This window comes from Clinocottus analis, unplaced genomic scaffold (assembly GCF_023055335.1).
Source record: "Clinocottus analis isolate CAN_PGR_092001 unplaced genomic scaffold, fCliAna1.0.p SCAF_22, whole genome shotgun sequence".
In the NCBI taxonomy this organism is placed as follows: Eukaryota; Metazoa; Chordata; class Actinopteri; order Perciformes; family Cottidae; genus Clinocottus; species Clinocottus analis.
The window spans coordinates 2476853-2497547 of record NW_027175954.1 but is presented as its reverse complement, the minus strand read 5'-3'; the positions used below and the strand labels follow the sequence as shown (position 1 = coordinate 2497547).

General features: G+C 44.3%; 1 protein-coding gene across 1 annotated transcript; it reads left to right on the top strand.

The window, feature by feature from the left end:
• Nucleotides 1-953: 953 nt before the first annotated feature.
• Nucleotides 954-14444, top strand: fhdc1 (FH2 domain containing 1). The gene is made up of 11 exons (XM_068588498.1): nucleotides 954-1433; nucleotides 2922-2983; nucleotides 4926-5028; nucleotides 5185-5270; nucleotides 6100-6200; nucleotides 7241-7311; nucleotides 7850-7957; nucleotides 8695-8765; nucleotides 9266-9383; nucleotides 9546-9710; nucleotides 10648-14444. Exons 1-11 carry the CDS (start codon nucleotides 954-956, stop codon nucleotides 12898-12900), a joined length of 3618 nt encoding a protein of 1205 aa, XP_068444599.1. The 3' UTR covers nucleotides 12901-14444.
• Nucleotides 14445-20695: the final 6251 nt, after the last annotated feature.

Genomic DNA, 20695 nt, shown 5'->3' with positions numbered 1-20695 from the left:
CGACAGTCAGTCCTGGATGCTGATTGGCCAACAGGATCTTCTTTGATTTGAATCAGGAAATCTTGAGTTGAGTTTTTAGTCGTTGAATTTCACTTGGTTACACTTGTACTGAAATAAGTTAATTGAAATAATTAGATTAACATCAAAGAGTCAACAGCCATAAATGATTGAACCGACACATTTTATGGAGAATTTATTCACATTTTATTTGTTTGTTTTACAAATTCACTGATGTGGCGGTCTGATGCAAAATTTACATTTTAAAACGAGACTTCTTGTTTTTTAACCTGCAATAACTTTGCATCTCTCTTAGTGTTTCCGCTACAGGAGAACTCCTGAAGCAGGAAAATGATACCAAACTGTGTAACAGAAGCTAAGCTGTGGGTGTAATGTCTCTCGACCATCACACACTCCAGAGCCCGACTTCAAAGCCTTTCAACAATAGAAAAAAAATAGGATTTGCCATTTCCCTCGTCGTGAGCCCCTTTGACCGGGGACCCCTTCTCTTTTGATCTGTCGCACACCTTAATTTCTCCTAATTTCAGATTGTCCACTACAACCTCGCATGACTACCTCCTGTATAATCCTGTCCGATGCTGTTTCTTTTTCTCTTTTTTTCCCGCTCTCGTAGCCTCATGGCCGTCGCCGCCGCCCGCCCTCTCCCCCTGGGAGGTAACCTTCAAAGGCTCCGCTCAGCGCGATGGACGACCAGCCGAGTGATGGAGACGGACGCAATCAAAGGACGCGCTCCCTTCATTGTGACCAGATGAAGGGACGTCGACCTTCCTCCGGCAGCGAGGGGACGCACACTGCTGCATTTTGATGTTCTTCAGAGCAAATTGACGCACGCCCTTCGGAAATGATAAAAGAAAGGAGGGGAAATATATAGAGATACATCCATTGTGTGCACTACTTCAGCATAGCAGCTCACATGCTGACTGCTCGTCCCCGTGATGCTCGTCATGAGTTGTCCGTCCGCAACCGATGAGCCGGAGAGCTGCAGCAGCGAGGGAAGCAGCCGCACCGCTTCCTCCGTCACCACCTCCGACCCGTCCCCCATGTCCGGAGACACTCGCGCCGCCCTGCCTCCCGTCGGCGATGCCCCTCACGCCTCGAAGCACCAAGCCCCCCCGCCTCCTCCCCTGCCGCCCCCGCCCCCGGCGACCCCCTCCGCCAACCACAACGCGCGGAAGAAGCGCCGCGTCCGCAGCTTCTTCTGGAAGCCCATACCGGAGGAGAAGGTGCGCGGGAAGCCCAACATCTGGACGATGGCGGTGCGGCAGCAGCAGTATCAGATCGACGTCCGGTCGGTGGAGGAGCTGTTCGGGCAGCAGGAGGACGCGGCGGCGGGCGCACGCGGGGGGGCGCCGGCCTCCGGGACCTCAACCCGTCTCTCCAGGACTCGCTCCTTCAAGGAGAGCAGCAAGGATGAGGTGAGTCTGCTGACGCCAGCAACGCGGGGACATCTTTGACTCAAGCAGAGACGACAGGTGCCGATGGAGTTAAGAGCGCTGACACAGCGGTTATACGTCGATCCTCTTAGAATTGAAGTGGCCCACGTCTGGTAAATAATTCCCCGGGTTTACTTTCGACCAATAAGATTACGAGAAAAGTGCCCTTATTTGTGCTTAAGTTTTCTTTACTTGCTGAACTTTTCTTCTCATTTGAGGAAGAAAATGAAAATCTAAAATAAGTTTTGCACACCTGTAAGTGTTATTCTCTCTTGAAAACAGAAATCGGTCACAGTCTGACCTGAATCTTATCAAATGAAATGCTCTAAAGCTCGTAATGGACAATATTAGATTATTGCAATGATGTTTCAGTCCCTAACGCTGTCATTACATATCTCAGCTTCAGTAAACACACAAGCTTTATTCGTAAAAGCATGAAGTCCTAATGCCTCCAAACTCTTACGTCCACTGCCATTGTTTTTGCGAACATGTGCATAACGTGCCGGCTTACCTCTGGTCCTGAACGCACCGCTGACAGGATCAGGAAGGCCCAGATTCACAACCATACAATGCTGCAGTACACAACTCTGCCCTGCTCCCACTGTATTAAGACATCAGGGCCAAGTTGTTGGCTGCAGTGCTCAGTTACATCTTTCCTGTGAGTGTAAGAAATGATTTGTGTTCATAAACATAACAAAAGCATGCGTGCGCCATATTGGACTCCTGGACAGTAACACGTGAACTGTAACTCAATACGAGATTCATGTCACAGGATAACTGTGTCCTCACAATGAGCTGGCTGCAGCTGGTCAACCCTCAAAGTGAGCAGTCTGCAGGGATCAATTGTTCCTAAACACTCCTTTGGGAGTTTGAGATCATGCACAAAGAAGCATAGTGTGTCTCCAGTCGCTTTGTGTGTGAGACAGGAAGTATATTGTCCCAATCCTTACATTGCTGTGACGGTCACAGAGGGAAGAAGATCTGCAGAATATTCATCATATTAGGGCTGCAGTCAAAAAGTCCAGTTTATATTGTCGGCAATTGATACACTGTCAATCAACTGCTAATATATCATCTCTATATTACATATCTTCAGGTATGTTTGCAGGTAGTTCTTCTTCTTTACTTGTCTTCCTCCTGCTCACCTGTACTTAGCATCTCTCATTCAAACCGCAAAAGTGTGAAATTGCTATTTTTAAATCCCTAATTGGGTCTTGTGAGGGAGCCTTTTTTTTGAAGCATGTCCTGTACATAGTGTACCGTCGCCTGTTGCCATTGTTGTCGAAGGAGGCGACAACCACTTGGGGCCCGGTGGAGTTTCAGTGTCCCATAGTGACGATGGGAGCGGGAGATGTACTGCAGGCAGCCCGAGCAACAACAAGGAGGAGTGGTTATGCGATGGGAGGGGTGTGTGTGTGTGTGTGTGTTTCATTGTGTGTTTGACCAGAACTTTCTCTCATGTGTTTTCAGATCAGCATCCTTGACTCCAAGAGGGGGATGAATGTTGGCATTTTCCTGAAGCAGTTTAAGAAGTAAGTCTTCCACTTGCTTCACTGTAAATACTAAGTAGTGTTTACAGATTTTGGACCAAATAAAATAAAAACCAGCCTGAAACGTCTCAGAAAGCCTCCAGAACTTTGATGCTCCTTGTTATAGATTCTCTCTGGAGTCGAATAAGATAGTTATTTCCTGGCTGGTGTTTTAATGACGGTAGCAGCGATTGCTTTCCGTAGGCTGCTCGTGTGTGTGACGTCCCGCACGTCAGTTGATGACCATACCACACAGCGAATGCGTCACACACACACAGAAAACGTAGTCATGGTACAGTTGCCGGAAGAGCAAATATGATCCGATTGCTTTTGATCTTTATGAGTCAACGCATCGACGATTGGAAATAATGCTCCCGAAGTCGTACACGGGCAGACGTGTCGGATGACAAACTCTGACCGTGAAGGAGATAAAACATCCGGCACACCCTGTCGATCACTCGTCCGCATTTTATTCATTCATTCATTTTACCCGGTGAAGGTCTGAGCACTGGAATTTGAGTGCATTTTTATCAATTTGATGGGACATGCCACTGTTTTGTTTCCCCCGTAAGTCAAGTCAATGGTATTTGTACAGCCCAATATCTCAAATCTGAAATTGGCCTGCGTCGGCTTTACAATCTGTACCTCATACGACACCTTAACCTCGCTTAGGATAAGAAGAAACATTAAAGCTAACACTTTTTTTTGTCATCTTTGCTTAAATCTGTGACTAAATCCAGACAGCATTACATGAGACTGATAATCTGTGGAAAACTCGGGTTCGTCTGCCTCCTGTAGGTGCTTCAACGCCCCCGAAGAAAACCAACCAATCAGAGTGGTCGAGTCTCTAAAGCAGCTGTCAATCACTGTTTGTGAACTCCGACCAAACTGTCAAACAGCTTGGCTAACTGTCCTCACGAGTACTGAGGAGAGAGATGTTCGAGGAGGGCAGTGAGGTGATGGGAAACTCAGGAGGAATATTTCTATTTTTTTTTTGTTCATCCTATTCAACGAACCACATTATTATCTTCTCACTTCTCAATCGTTAACAGTTAAATGGTTCTTGACATCTCAAGATGTGTTGGGCATCCGTCTGTCGTGAGGAGAACAAAAAGTGTGTCGGGCGTCTTTGTTTGCATGCTGCTGTATTTGCATGGCTCCCCACTGTATTTAAATGACATTTGAATGTCAGCCATACTGCACAGAGTTAAGCCCTCATCACTGGGAGGGTTTTCTGCTCTAATGTGAATGTATCTTCTGTTCTATATATATTCTATTAATGCAATTGAGGCTTTCAGCTGTTCAGCAGTGTGTTGGTAAAGGGTTATTCATTGGCATAAATGGAATACAATGCCCATGCTAATGTTTTCATGAGCATGCAGCCGCCTTATAAATGGACATTAATATCTTATCCTCTATTATATGTGTTTTTGTACGGAGTCAATCATGTAACAATCCCTTGATTCACGCTAAAACATAACACACAGCATGTGAGTAACAAAAGAGTGTTCGTGCTGAGCCAGTGTGCAAATCCATAGTGTCAAAAATGACGGTCCTACTGTTACGACGGTGAATGTTGATCCAACTGTGGCCTGAAGAGGTGGACCAACATGTTCCTGATATAACAAAGGTTGAATATCTCAAGCCTCGAAGGTTATCGCAGAGCTATACTGCATTGGGTTACATGTTGTGTGTGTGTGAGTCTCAGCTCACTGGATATTGTCAATGAAGGTTTTATTGTTGACAGCAGTGATGTAATTGGGTTTATGTTGCGGCACCAGTGACTCGGGTGTGTCTTAGATCAATGTCGCCACAAATAATAAGAAGATACATGGGGATTTGTTTAGTGAAACACTTTGGGAGGAAGCTTTAAAAAAAAGAGCACCTGTGCTGTTCATCCATTGAGTTTAACTTAAATAAACGTGAATGTGTTGTTTTTTTTTAGGTCCAACCGCTCCATTGTTGAAGACATCCGACAGGGAGACGGGAAGATGTACGGAGCGGAGCTGCTGAGGGACCTGCTGAAGCTCCTGCCCGACGCAGAGGAGGTCCGTGTCCATGCACGTCGATGTGGCTTTCAGAAAGAACATCCTGAATAGTGTCAAGATTTTGAATCGCAAAGACCAAACCCGATGATAACAGACTGTGAATGCAGACAGAAGACAATGCGCTGAGCTTCCTCTCTCTTTATTTCCCCTCAACAGATCAAGAAACTCCAGGCGTTTAAAGGAGACCCGGACAAGCTGACACTGGTGGATTCCTTTATGTTCCTCTTGATCCAGGTGCCTCGGTGAGTGGATTTCACTGCTGTGTGTGTGTGTGTGTGTGTGTGTACATAGCGTCGTTTTCAGTCAAAGGGAGAGTTGCAGCGTGCACACTTGCAGCGTGCATTTTGTGAGTCGGGATTTGCATCTCGTGGGAACCTCCCAACGAACTTCCTCATTCACACGTGTTCGGACAAAAGTGTCACATCCGTCTGGACGCATTTATTTAGCCGTGCATTTCTAATGTCATGCTCCAGAATTAGTAAAGATATTTGTAATCTCAAATGACCCAAAGTCATTGAATGCACCTCCTGAGTATCATGTGATTCTGAATTATATGATATGACATATTTTATTATAGAGTTGGCTTGTAGCCAGTTTATTCAACCGTAGTTGAGGTTTATTTTTTCGTTCTTTGTTTTTTACTGTTTTAACCGTTTATTATTTATATTGCTTTTACTTTGTCTCTTGTGTTCATTACTAATAAATGAATGTCTTAACTTATAGAAAATCAAACGATGTAGAAACGTTTCAGCCGCCTCTGTACACAGGTAGTTTCTTTTTGATTTATTTATTGGCAATAACTGGGTCCTTTTACAGTTTGCATTAACATAAACTTAGAGTGGTTGATGTCAATAAAAAAAAAAGGTATTTAAATCCACTGACAACTCGTATCGTTCACCATCTACACGTACATGAGGGTCACTCGTAGATAATGTTCCACTAACATTCCCTCCTGTTTCCGCATCCATCATCCTGAACATGGATCAGTGGAAATGCTGTCTCGGCTTCTCTGACCTCCAGATCCTCCTCAGGTCGCTGCTTTTTAAAGGCTCTCTGCTTCGCCTCCGACAGGTTCGATGTTCGGATCGAGGCCATTGTCCTCCGCGAAGAGTTCTGCCCTTCCTGCGCCGTGATGAGCCGCGAGATCGATGTCGTCCGCGTCGCCACTCAAGGTAATAACACACGACGCTGCTGCTTTCACATCGTAAGACACACACACACACACACACACACACAGTCAAAGGTGCTCAGACAGGTGACCCGGTTATTTGAGATGTCAGCGGTGCTGCTTCACAAGAAGGAAGAATGAGTCACCTGAGATACGGGGATGTGGGGACAGAAACAGAGACAAGGCTGTGTCATCTTTGTACTGTTGATTTATTTTTATATGTATAAATGACACTTTCTGTCTGATTGTTGTCTTTTTTTACTGTTCACATATGTATTATATATTTACTGTTTGAATACTAAATTAATATACTTTTGTTTTTTTACTGATGTCTCTTGTTGTTGCGCTGTAGTACTAAAGATCCCTCCGCTGTGGGACTAAAAAAGGATTATCTCATCTTATACAATATTTAAATTATGAATATTAACCAAGAGAGTTTGCCAATTATTGTTTAATATAAGTAGACACCTGCGTGATACCTCAGTCTTTATCAACCGTATTGCTAATGTTGTCCTGGAACAAAAATAATCCTGCAAAAAATGACACACAGAACACACACACACACACACACACACACACACACACACACACACACACACACACACACACCTGTGTCTGTATCTCCAAACACATGCTGTGTGTTTATAAAGTGACCTAGAAACTGTGAGGAAAAAATACTCCCCAGTGGCCCGTTTTCTTTTCTTCACTTTCATTTTAGCTGAGTCACACCGTCCTGCCGCTCTGTGGCTTATTGGATTTTTCTTAAACCCTTCTACAGTACCGTGACCTTTTCACTGCAATGCAGAGCCATCCGCTAACCGCCGCAAGGGACAAATTTAAGTTGAACTTTTGTGATGCCGTTTAATTAAAACTCTTTCTGTTTGTGCTAAACGGGCAAAAATATGTCGACTTTCTTTGAGTGGGAGTCATTCTTCCTGCCGACGGTCGCTCTGTGCGGCGCTGCGGAGGTGAAGAAGTGTGTAATGGGCCCTGACATCTGCTCTGGACCCTTTTAAGTGAGTTTCTATTGATCTGGTCATACAGAGCTGATGAGCTGCGAGGAGCTTCACGCCATCCTGCATCTGGTGCTGCAGGCTGGAAACATCATGAACGCCGTGAGTCCAGCAGTTATGTTCACTTCATTCATGAACATCATCCTCCTCTGTCCGATTTAAAGGATTAAGACGGCATATTTTACAAATATTTCACTTTTTTTTATAAAAAAAAATGTCCTCAATCAGCCGGGCACTGTAGTTTTTGTTAATTATTTCTCAAACGGGAGTAAATTGTTCATTTGGTAGGGATGTTTAGCTGAGCTTAGCATTAAGTCCACACTCTGAAGGTAAGGAATCACTTATTTTAAAGCTCACTAACATGTCATCTCTAGTTTGTTTTATTGTGTTAAGAAATATTGAATTTTAGACGATGACGGGGTCTTTTTTCTCCAGTTTTCATGCTAAGCTAATTGGTATCGACAAAGAAAACATTTGTATGTTCTTATTTAACTCCGGAGAATAAAAGCAAATAAACATATTTCTCAAAATGTCAACATGTTCGTTAAATCTTTAAAGGCCATAAATCCAGAATATCACCATCCGTAACCTTCAGCGTCTTCCTCTGTCTCTCTCTGATTGGTCCTCCTGTGCCTCTCAGGGCGGCTACGCAGGCAACGCCGTGGGCTTCAAGCTGTCGTCCCTCCTCTCGTTGGCCGACACCAAGGCCAACAAGCCGGGGATGAACCTGCTGCACTTTGTCGCCATGGTTAGTGAAGGCTCCAGGGAAACAATATGACGCACGCAATACCTTTTAAGAGCTGCACTATCTTCTGTAACCGGACACGGCTAAGTGCGGCGTCAGAAAATTACCATGTCGACACTTCTCTGGCAAAATGTCAACATGAAATGTAATGTTGAAAGCTTCCAGTGCTATTGATTGTTGCAGGTTCACTTAGCGGGACGCGTCAAGTCAAACCCTCTATTCTATATACTTTACTAGATAGAATATTATGCATTTTATTGTGTTTCTGAAGCCATTGTTGTGTATATTTAAAGTGAAGAATGCATACTTTATCTATGAGTTACTCATAATAGTCAATTTAAGTGCACTGTACTATAGAAACTCCTTCGGAGACTCTGAGAGAACGCACCATTGATTTCATCCTATTAATATTTCATAGTAGTCCATCCTGAACACTTTACTTTAACTTCACACACAATTGTGTGAAGTTAAAGTAAAGCGAGACGCAGATTGTAGTCCAATAGTCACACAACATAAATGTTCCTCGGCAGTGGTAGATGAGGACTGCAGGAGGGCAGCAGGTGGTGACAGGAAACAGAAAAGAGTCGAGAGAACGCCGTCCGGCCACTTACACAACCAAACACGATGCTGCTGAGTCATCACGCTCAGCAACAAATCAGTTTGGATGTACACCGTGTGATCTCTCTCTTTCTCTCTCTCTCTCTCTCTCTCTCTCTCTTTCCCCTCACCCCCCCACGCAGGAGGCAAAGAAAAAAGACGAGAAGCTGCTCAAGTTTCCAGAGAAACTTCAGGATGTCCAGAGCGCATCCAGGTAAAATTTAAACTAATATTTAATGTCACTCCAACACTTACTTTTATTCTCCATAATAGTCTCTCCTTAATGTTTTTACATGCAGCGACATGCATTTTTAAGTTCCCAGTTCTTTGATGTTTTATTTCTGTCTTCTATAATGATCTAATTTAATTAGATTTTTTTGAAAAACGCAGGTTTAACATTTGTGTTTATTTGACAACAATATCCGGCCTCTTGAAACACTTTGAGTCCTGGAGATCAGAAGGCAGTGTGATGGTGGCTGTCCGGCTGCATCAGCTTCACAAGGCCTCCTCCCTCCCTCTCTCCTTCCCTTCCTCCCTCCCTCTCTCCTTCCCTCCCTCCCTCACTCAGGATATGTGAATGTTTTTCTCACAGTGGTCACATCTTCCCCTCAAACCGATGACAGTCTGTCAAACAAGATCATGCTCAGCAGTATTATCAGGACAACGTGAACATTTTCCTGACTTGAATGTTCCCGCTGTTATGTCTTCACGCAGAATCTCCGTGGAAAACATCGAGATGGAGTTTTCCTCCTTATATGTTCGGATTAAAACCCTGGAGGAGAAGGTTCAAGGAGACCAGGAGCTTCTGCAGCAGCTGGAGCCCTTCCTGCAGGTGAAGCAGCAGTCATGAAATGCTTCATACACACAGGCACACTTACAGAAACTTGGATCCAGCCCACCACCGTACATTTCTGGCACTGCTGACTCAAGTGCTGGAGATAACGACACCCATAAAAGTGTAATGTTGAAAAATGCATGTGCCCCGATGTCTCAGAGTTCAGCGCGGACGCTGCAGGACCTGAAGAGACGCCGGCTGGATCTGCGAAAAGAGGGCAACGCTCTCATCGACTTCTTCTGCGAAGACAAGGACACCTTTAAGCTGGACGAGTGCTTCCGCATCTTCCAGGACTTCTGCATCAAGTTCAAGAAAGCTGTGAAGGTCAGCGTTAGTGACATGACGATTCTGGTTTAGTTCACAACTTTTTGTCGAGCCGTGCCTCATTCCAGCGGGTAGCAATAGTCTCACAGCCAGGTGACACAGAATCAGTAGGCTAGATACTGGCTAAAGTGTTGGTTATCTACCAGCTGACTATTTAGACTTTGACATCATTCAAACACTAAATGTTTGGGCTTCTTTCGTTAAAAGAAAGCCAATTTTTACACAGCAAAAACTTTAATTAAGATAAGATGAGATAATCCTTTAATAGTCCCTCAGTGGGGAAATTACAGGATTACAGCAGCACTGCTCACAGTAATAAGATTTTTAAAAAAGTAATCAATTAATATAAATAAACAGTAGAACGGTAATAAAAACAGATTACATTTTTTTTTAAATTGCAGTAAAAAAGAATATTAATTTACAGATGGATTAAAATATACAGATGGAATAAAATTATACAGATTGAAAATAAAAATATGGACAGGACAGATGGAATAAAGAATTTGTACAAAAAGTACTTAAACATACTTAGAGTGAATATACTATGATGTAAATGATGAATATAATCTAACATGCCATCTTTTTCCTTCAAAATGTACGCCCTTTTATGACAAAGCAGATTTTTCTACTTTTTCCACTACTATGAATATACTCTTGAAGAAGTTGACGGTATTTCCAGCAGCCGACTGTGTGACCTTTTGGGGGTCGTTGATGCCCTTTGCCTTGTTGGATTATTTCATTAATCATGAGAACCGAGCTTTTTTCCGGTTCTGTCCTATTCTGTCAACCAAAGCGCTGTGCCGTGCTAAATCACGGCTAATTTGATTGCAAGTAAAAAGATGCTTGGAATGCTGAATTCTAAAAGTCCTATTTGATATTAAGATGTATATGTTTGTCCCTGTCTTCCTGCTGTCCTGTGAACATTTCTCTCTCTCAGGACAACGCGGACCGTGAGTTGAAGGAAGCGGCCAGACAGCGTCGCCTGCGAGAGCTGGAGGAGAAGCGCTTCGCTTGGTCGGCCGCGGACCAGAGCGCCGGGTTCGGTCGGAGCAGCAGCGAGAACGACGTGGAGATGCTCACCAAGGAGGGCCTGCTGGACTTCTTCCAGCAGAGGTCTCAGAGTCCGCACAGTCCGCTGGGGCGCTCCGCCAGCGCCCGCCGCCACCGCCACACCATGACCTCCATCGCGGACCGAGATCTCCAAGGGTACCTGGAGCTGCTCGGCGGCACCGGGAGTCCCGCCGACTATTCCAAGTACAACAGCCTACCTCGGTCGAGCCGCGCCGCGCAGCGGAGGACGACGCCCTGGATCTCGGACCAGGACGACAACCGCGAGCTGGGCTGCGACAGGCAGGTGACGTCCCCGCGTGCAGACACCGAGCCCGTCAGCCCGCTGGCCAGGTTCTCCTCCTCCGGGCTGAATGATAACCAACCGCACGGCCACAACAACAACTACTCGTCCGTGTCGGAGAGCAGCGCTCTGCCCCGTCCCTTTTGTGTCTTTCAGAAATCCTCCCAGCTCCCCAACCCGGCGGTCGGCAGCCACATGACCGTGAGTGTCGAGACGCACACGTTGGTTCGAGGCCCTCAGGCTTTTGACCTCCCGAGTCCGAACAATAACAGTAATCCTATGCACTTCGCGGTCAACCAGGGGGACGTCGTGGTGACTGATTTGGAAAAGGACAGACGGTCACTTTCTGTGAATCTGGACATCCTTCTGCTGGATAACGGTTTAGAAAGAGAAGCGGGTCCCAAGGTGGCCTGGGGAGAGAAAATGGATCCTCCCACGCCGGCTGGCGTCTCTCCTGAGAGAGAAGAAGAGGACAACAGCACAGTTTCATCAACAACCTGCGATACACCTCTCCCACTAGATCCGCCTGTATCCAATAAGAAATCAACGGTTTATATAGTAGACTGCACAGAAGCGGACTGCTCCGTCACCTCCGATTACTCTGAGGTTGAAAGCTCGTCTCTAACGAAAGAGGGACTTCATATCAGGACGACCGGCCGCAGGAGATCCGACCAGGAGAGCAAGCGAGAGCCGACCCTTCTGTCCTCTAATTTGGAGTCCACGTCCCCCAAGGACCAGTCCGTCCCAACCAATGAGCTTTCGGCGGCCAAGTCTGTGGACGCGGCGTCCATGACCCCGGTGTCTGCTGCCGCAGAGGAGTGGGACACGGAGAGCTGTGACACGGCCGAGGGGAAACAAGGCGCGGAGAAAGATGCTCAGAGAAGCGGCAGGAAACCAGCAGCGCATACAAAGAGCAAAGCCAAAGCAGCCAAGAGCAGCGGCGGTGGCGGCGGCGGTGGCGGCGGCGGTCGTGGTGTGAGAACGCTGACCAGCAGCGAGAGCCAGGGCATGAGGAAAGTGGTGCCCATCAGCAAGATCACAAGGACGGGTGGCAGCAAGGCAGCGGAGAGGCCGGCGGCGCTCGGCGGCGGAGAGTCGCTCCGGCCCCTCCGTGACCAAAGCACCCCGGCGAGAGGAAGGAGCGAGAGGACCGCGAGACCTCCCCGACACTCCAGTCTGCCTCCCGAAGAGTCCAAGGACCAGAGGGGAGGCGTCACGGGCGGCGTCTCGAGGTGGGCGCGCGACTCGACTCCGAGGAAGGCCTCCATCAGCAAGCCGAGCGCCAAACCGCTGAGGAACATCCCCAAGCCGGCGCCCGAGGAGAAGATGTGCCGCTCCACCATGAGAGCGCTGGCTCAGGCTCAGGCCCAGGCTCAGGCTCAGGCCCAGGCTCAGGGTGGCGCTTCCTCCGAGCACAGCAGCTGCAACACGCTCGGCGCAAAGAACGCCTCCGATGTCCCCGGCTTCCTCCGCAACACCGTGGCTTCGACCTCCAGAACCAAGAAGGAGCTGGCCGTGCTGGCCGTCCCCTCCGTCCCCTCCGCCCCGTCCGTGCCCTCCACCCCGTCTCGCAGCCCCTCGCTTCAAGGTCGACAAAGCCCGGCGAGGCAGAGCAAGTTGGCGCCCGCGGTCCACGCCGGCGAGGAACGCCCACAAGGGACAACAAACCTGCGACGGGTGCAGAGCGTAAAAGCGACCAGTCGCACCGCCTACCGCAGCGGGACCCCGCCGCCGCCCGCGGCGCGGGAAGACGTCCGCAAGGCTAGCGTGTCTGAAAAGTCCTTCCACTCCAGAGACCTGGTGACGGCCAGCAGAGGCGCTAAACCGAGCTGGAAGTAAAGCTAACGTGGCGGGAAACGGAAGAAAGAGACACGTTGATGTAAACTTTTTAATTCCGCTCTTCTTCACTTCTTCTTCTCCAAGGCAGACGAAATGCAGAAGACAGGAATTTAACAAGTTGTAATTCCCAAACTCACGGTTCCTGCAGTCGCTGATTCTGTATCGATTGCTACGAGCAAGATGCAATGAACTGCTCCACGTGCTCCTGTTTTGTTGCCGTTACATTCACTAAACTGACAAATGGCAAGTTGTTCTTCATACCCAGGAGCCTCTTTGCCTGCTTAGCCGTCTAGCCACTGTATACGCTCGTGTCTGTGATGATGTCATCGTTGGACACCACTGACCGTATGATGCTGCTAATTAGCTCTGACAATTTCAGGCCGAGTGTCGTTGTCCGTTCCATTCAGGGTTTCAGGATTTGTTGAGCCTTATCTCGCTGCTGTTACGATGTCGTTTAGTTTCCTCCCGTGGAGAATCGCCTCCGTTCGCTTTTTGCTTCCTTTTGCTTGATACCTCATAAAGATCTCAGTGGCCTTGTACCAGCAGAACACTTAAGAGTTTGTTTCATTTGGCTCTGCATGATGAAGATGTAGGTCTGATAAACTGCAATGTCACTTTTTACAAATCCCCGGTATGTTAATATTACTACAATATATAAAATCACAGATTATAAAACAGTGTATACCGACTGCGGTACTTGTTGTACCTTGTGTGTGTCAGTAGTGTGTAAATGTGTTAGGACTCCTCCATAATCTCGTGGAGTAGACGTGCACGTAGGAACTGTTTCCTGTATACTGGAGGCTCATACACGAGAGAGAAAAGCATCGAACACGCCTGAAACGACACGGAAATGATCATCGGTCATGTGATTATGTTGACGGTCGTCATATCAAATGTTCTCCGGGTTAAAACAGTAACTGGTCATGATTCAGCGTAGCCCCAGTTTTTGTCTCTCATGTCTCTGCATTACATACGAGCCGCAGAGCAAATGTTAATCTGAAAGATGTTGGACAACATTTACTGCTGGTTTTGAAGGTATTTCCAGAATCGCTAATCTATTTGTCAAAAACAAGTTCAGACTTCATTTCTATCGCAGGTAGCTGGAAAATACAAATTGTGTATGACACAAGAGTAACACTAGCAGGTTATTTTGTATGAAAAATAATACTTAATATAATAACGGTTAAAGATTTTTGTACATATTGGGCATGAACGCATACTTTTTGCGTAAATGTTTCCCAAGCCAAAGATGGTAGTCGGAACCAAATTTAATGTATTTATTATCAGTTGTATTTGTGCATATTGAAGTTACATTGTATTGTTTTATACTTTTCATACAAAATAACTGGTTTACGTCTGTCGCAATAACTAGTTTTGTTTGACGGTATATTGTGCCAGAAATATTTGCAATAAACGATTTTATTGTCATTTTATGACACTGATATAAAGATATTACACCCTGTGAAAGAGCAATTAATTCTTGAAAAAATTTGAATTTAAAGAAAGAGTCATTAGAATATTCTAAATATAAAGTAAATCAAATAAAACAAAAACTAAATAAAATCAACTGTGTAGTGCTAACACAAATGATCAAAGTTCACAAGTCTGGTAATGGTGAAATAAAAACCTTGTAGTTTATTCTGGCATCCTGTTGGCAAAAATAGATTTCTTTTTATATTGTTCAGCTTCTTTACTCGTACGTTGAGGCTTGACATGAGATTCACAAACTGCAGCTCCAGCTCAGCCATGTTTACCATTTCACACCACTTGCCTTTCAAACTGCATTGTGCCATTGCCCTGATGGCAGCAGCGCTCACCACAGTGCATTGCCTTAAAGCTTAATGTAGCCGACACGTCACCAGTAGAAACTTCTCCATTGCAAAAGGATTCCGCTGGTTAGTGATACACCTTGTACATAATGTAAAGACATAGTATTTTTCTGACTATCCGTATGTTTACATGGCATTAAAACAATGAAGGGTAAACGAGTGAAACGTGTGTATGTGTGTGAGCGCACAGAGCTTTTAAAATGTTTTTTTTTTTAAAGCACCCGTATCCTGTATCAGTGTGTTGACAGGCGGCCGGTGTCTTCCTGTTCCTTGTGATGCAAATGAAGGTGATGAGCCGATGAAACAAAAGGCCCAGTGTGACGCGCCGCTGTGTGTGTGTGGCCTTAAAGGTCCATCAATATGACGAATACTTCTGCGTCGGGTCCGTAAAAAAGTCTAAAAATGAAACAGTGAAAAATGCCCGTCACAGAATAACATCTTGAAGACCGAGTAGACATTTTCTAAATGCTTATTTTATAAAAAACAAAAACAAAGGTATTCACGTTTACAATGATGGAAGGAATTTGATGGTTTTCAAAGCACATTTGAGAAGCTGTTATGAGATAATATCTTTAAATGATTTTTATTATGATACATCTTTAATTTGAGCATGAACCTTGGAAAACCACGATTAAGAGCTCTGGAGGGAAGAAAGCTGAAGTAAAGACTTTAAAAAAAACATTCAAAATGTTTCAAAAGGTGTGTCTTGAAAATACTCTTCTCTTTTAACAGTCTTAGAATCTACAACTTCAAACCAAGTGGGGAAAAAAAGTATTTTAAGCATAAATAACTCATAAATAACATTTGTTTTATTGACACTTGGAACATTTGCATCAGACTGTTCGACAAAGAGGACACACAACTTGTAACACAACTGTTGCTGATGCTGTTCCTCCGCCCTGGACACAACTCTGGTCCTTTGTGGATCCCACAATGCCCCCTGCTGCCTCCTCCTCCACAGCCCCCGAGCGTTACAATGGCTGCCCTTTTACTTTCCTCTACCGACCGGCCCGCAGCGGTTTAGAGCTGCTGAGGAATTTGAATACGTACTCGCCCTTTTCGCCACGACTTCCTTGTTACGGCGACGGTTGCCGCGGTAACAGTCGAAGCACCAATCACCATCGCTCACTCTGTAAACCCAAAAGGTCAATGGCGTCCGCAAACTTTCGTCACGTGACATTGTTTTCCCGCCGGTCTGCCCGAAGCTGCTCTCAATGTGTGACTTTCTGTTCTTTAGAGTGAATATTTGTTCGTTATTACCTGCAGAGTTTCTGATTTTCTAGTTGTATAAACATGTATTCCCTCCATGTATCCATCAGCAAATGATTAAATGTGTCTTTTGTTGGCATTCATTCACCCCCAAGGAGGTCTTTTGTACACTGAAAAGGAATGAGTAGTTTTTTTGTACTCTGTGATGATAATAGTTGTCGTGTCCGCTGTAGTTTTCACACCTGAGGAAAAACATGGCGGCGCTCCACCGCTCGGCTCCGCCCTTTACGACCTGAAGTCTCACCACGACACAGAAAACACTTCAATAGACCGCACCGGTGCAAATTGTGACGTTGCTTCTCTCTGTTTCTGATGTTGACGTCAAATAAATTAATAAAAATCACATCTTGCTGTGTAAACATAAACCTGTTTGTTTGTTTTACCTTATCCTAAAGTTGTCCCACTACTTTATATCTATCTATCAATAGATAGATTAGATAGATAGATAGATAGATATACATCAATTTTTTTAATTAATTTTCTAGACAAATACAATTTATTTTAGTGTGAAGTTTTGAAGTGTCATCCAAATTATTATCAACTAAGATGTATTGTTAACACGACAATATATTTGGAAAATATTTAAAGAAAGTAACCTGTGTACATGCACGCACACACACACACACACACAAAGAGACACACAGACACACAACAACAACAAAACCTCTTTATTGTTGAGCCTCGGCCTCTGAACCACCAGAGTGCAGCAGAGTATCTCGTGTGTCAGCCATCCTAAGACTCTCATCCAGTTCTCTCATTTGTTTTTAGCTTTTTAAAATGTAGTTTCAGCAGCTCCATACTTTACTATAATACAGCATTTTGTAGTTTTTTGGGTCAGTGTTTGACAGAAGGACCACATTTCAGCATCATGTTGCACTGAGTAAATGGAGAGATGTGACAACAGCTGAATTTTAAAGGTTTGACCTGGACTTTTGCACCCATTTACATTTATATTGCAGGACATTGTCTTGCATTCTCTCTTGAGCTTGTTCATTCCACCATGTCGAGTCCAATCGCTTCAATTTTACATTCACAAAATCTTGTGAGATTTTTCCTTTCAGAAGAAGAACTGAAGTTTCCAGACAGCACTAGACAACAGAGGCTGAGAAAAAAAGAGGAAGAGAGAAGAGAGTAAATCACATCTTATAATGGTTTTGTGATCCGATCAGCAGATTTGAGATCATTTGAGAGATCGTAAACTACAACCAGAGCGGAACCTCAAGGATCACGTGTGCTTTCTTAATAACTATTATAAATGAATGACTACCATAATTGACAAAAAGCTAGAATACCAAACATACTGTTGTATGATATTCATGATATATATGAACTGTGAGCGGCTGCTGTGACATCATGTCAAGATCGTACTTAATATTTGTAACAATGCATAGTGCACTGTATACACTCAGTGAAACTGTGCAATACTGTTCTCATATATGTGTGCCTTATTTTATATATTTTTCTTATAGTATTAGCTATTATAGACCTTTTTATAGATCTTTTCTTTCTTAATTCCCAATTCCAATTTTTTTTTAATAACTTTTCATTGTACAGGGTAGCTCTAATATGACAATAAAAACATCTATCTATATGTCTACTATTGTATTATGCATGTTAGCAGCATGGACCAGCATGCAATGTACAGCATAAGATGAACTCATGACTGGAGTCAATGGTCTCGTGACTTGGCCCGTTTACCTGCATGTGTGAGGGATTATATGCTCCTCTCAATCCCTCCTTATCCTGCAGCTCAACCTGACACCTGAGGGAGCAGGATCTTTACTTTCACAGGCCTTCTCCTTTTTACGTCATCCACAACATACATCTCCTCGTTTTTGTTTTTTTTAATGGATAAAAGAGCAGCTCCAGCGTGTTCTCCTGCTCGTCGAGTACGTCCCGAAGCAGACGAGTGGGATCAGACGGCGGCGAGGACCGGAGGGAGGCCTCAGCAGCAGCATTCCTAGAGAGAGTGAGTCTGTTTTTATGAGCAACTTTCACCACAGCGCTCGTCTCCGTGGGTTCAGGAAACACAAAGCGCATCTTGGTTCTGGTCACTTCCTCAAATCCCCCTGCTCTGAGCGCTTTTGTGTTTGCAACAAAATACTACATTGGAAAATGAGAACGTGACCTTTTGCTTCATGTGTTTTAATCTTGAGTTCACGTGAGTTCACGCTGAAGAGATGGTCGGTTTTGTAACATCAGGAGACATTCTCTTCAGCGTTTTACCGCAGTGTCAGGTTGATGACCTTTTAACTCCCTGCCGCTTCAAAGGACTCATCAAATCTCTCTGACCTTTAACAAATACACGATAGATAAATACATGTCAACACGTTGGGATTTCATACTCCTGCTACTACAGCTTCAGGGGATTATCAGCGTGAGATCCACAAAAGACCACGGAGATTAGCAGCCAATGTAAATACAACGGCCTCGAGGACTGTCCAGACTGTACATTTAAAAAGGAACATCCAATACAAATACTTTCAAAATACTCGTCGTGGTCTTCTTCCTTCTGTCTTCAGATCTACACGCTGTGAGAGTCAGCGAGAGGAAACTGGAGGAAGGAGACATGGGGTGAGACACACACACACACACACACACACACACACACACACAGTTTAACAGTTCATGTGATAAACTATAACCTTCATGCAGGACATGTTGTCTCCTTCTTTAGTTCAGTAACAATAAGTATTGCAACTATTAAACTATTTCGACATTTGTTTCCATCAGTTTTCAAAGCAAAGATGCCAAATATTTTGTGGCTTGAGAAATGTGATGTGCCACATTTTTGGGTTTTGAATTAAGAACGTGAAGATACTTGTTTCATTTTTTACACAATAAAATATATACACCTTATGACAACCAGAGTAATTGTTGGCTGCACCTCTGATATTGACATTTACAATCAAATGATTGTCGGTTCTGTCCACACAATATCACCGCCTGCAATTTAAATGAAATATTAAAGTGCCACTAACTGCATCACAAGTTGTTTCTGAACGCACGTAGGAGCCAGTACACGGTGTGAAGACGCGATATATTTCATACCTGCATTTTTAAAAGCTTCTTAGACACGACAATCATTCTTAAAAGTTAAAAAGCCTCTTCAATTTTCTACTAAGTTCCATGTACAGCACGAGGGTTGTGTTAAATAAAGGTTCCTGTTCTTCTTGCTGATTCTGCTGTCAGAACATCACATCAAATGTAAATTAAGAGAAGCGCTAGTTCAAATAAATTGCCTATTTTCTGTTCTTCCATGGTTACAGTCTCTTCATTGAGGTGCTAAAGTACACTCTCATTCGCGTTACCGCATCACGCTTTTTACTGTGATTCGGTTGTCGACATGTGTTCAATCAAAACGGAATGAATGACACAATTGACGGTGCTCAATTATTCAGCAGGACTTTTCTCTGCTAATCCCGCCACGCTCAACTGGACTAATGACAGCAGCAGCTGCAGGCGAGCTGCAACCAGAGCAGCAGGAAACGACAGTCAAATCATGGCCTGAATGCTCTGGTTTTGCCTTTAAACTCTGCAGCAGGTCGTATCTGGGTTTACTGGATCAGCATGCAGCTGTGACACATGAGGGGCAGGAGTGTCTGACTGTTTACATCTTATTTCTTTGATGCTATAACTTCTTCATCCAACTCTCTCAAGGCTAAATGCATCGCTGGTTTGTTTCCCATTTGAAGTTTAAAGCATGAGTATTGCATCTCCACGGCTTCATTTATTGTGTTTCATTCTCAAAACTAAAGCAAACCGCAGTTGTGGATCTAAACTCTTTGAATGGAGTCTAGGTCTGAGTTTTAGAGCAGCTAGTGTACCTGCTGTTGAAGTTATTTAAAGAAAAAAAGCCTGTGTTTGTGCACTGCATGCTAAGCAGGTGTCCTTTGACTGTGACACACACACACACACACACAAATAGTTGTGAGGCCTTCAGATGCGTCTCGATCACGCCTCCCCCACACATCCAAACAATAAACCTTGCCGCCTTTTTTTTTTCCATCGCAGAAAACTTGTAATGGAAAAGGAATGCAAATAACTTGTCTTTCATTTCTTTTCTTCTCTTTTCTTTCTTTTTTTAATCTGAAAAGAGTCTTTCATGGACTGCTGCATAATCTGGGGTTGTCATGGCAACATCCTCCCTCATAAAAAAGGGAGGGGCTCGACTGGAAACCACAGTTACTATACTGGTGCCGGGATGTCCCGTCAGGAGGAGAGAGCTTCACCAAATTGGTCATTTAAAACTTTTTTTTTTAAAATATAATTTGTTCTTGTTAATAAGAAATTATCTTGCAAAATAGAGAAATTCACCAGACATTAACAGAAAGCAGCAATGAAAATACAGTACAAACACTTCAGTCAAGCTTTATTATTTGCTTAACACAGTGCAAGGATTTCCCAAAAAATGACGTCATCAGTCAACTCCCACTCAGCTGCAGACATGTTTAAACCATTTGTTTAGTGGGCAATACTTTAAAAAAAAAAAGAAGAGACAAAACCATTAAAATAAATCTATGATCTACATTCTTAAATATGACTTTAAAAGTAGTAGTATGTATTTAGGTTGTAGGATACCCTTTAACTAGTAACCATCATGCAGTAGTTTCCTAACATGCCATGACGCAATCGGCCTGTATAACCACTGAAGAGGAAACCAGAAATAATTTACGACGTCTATTTTTACGCGCAAA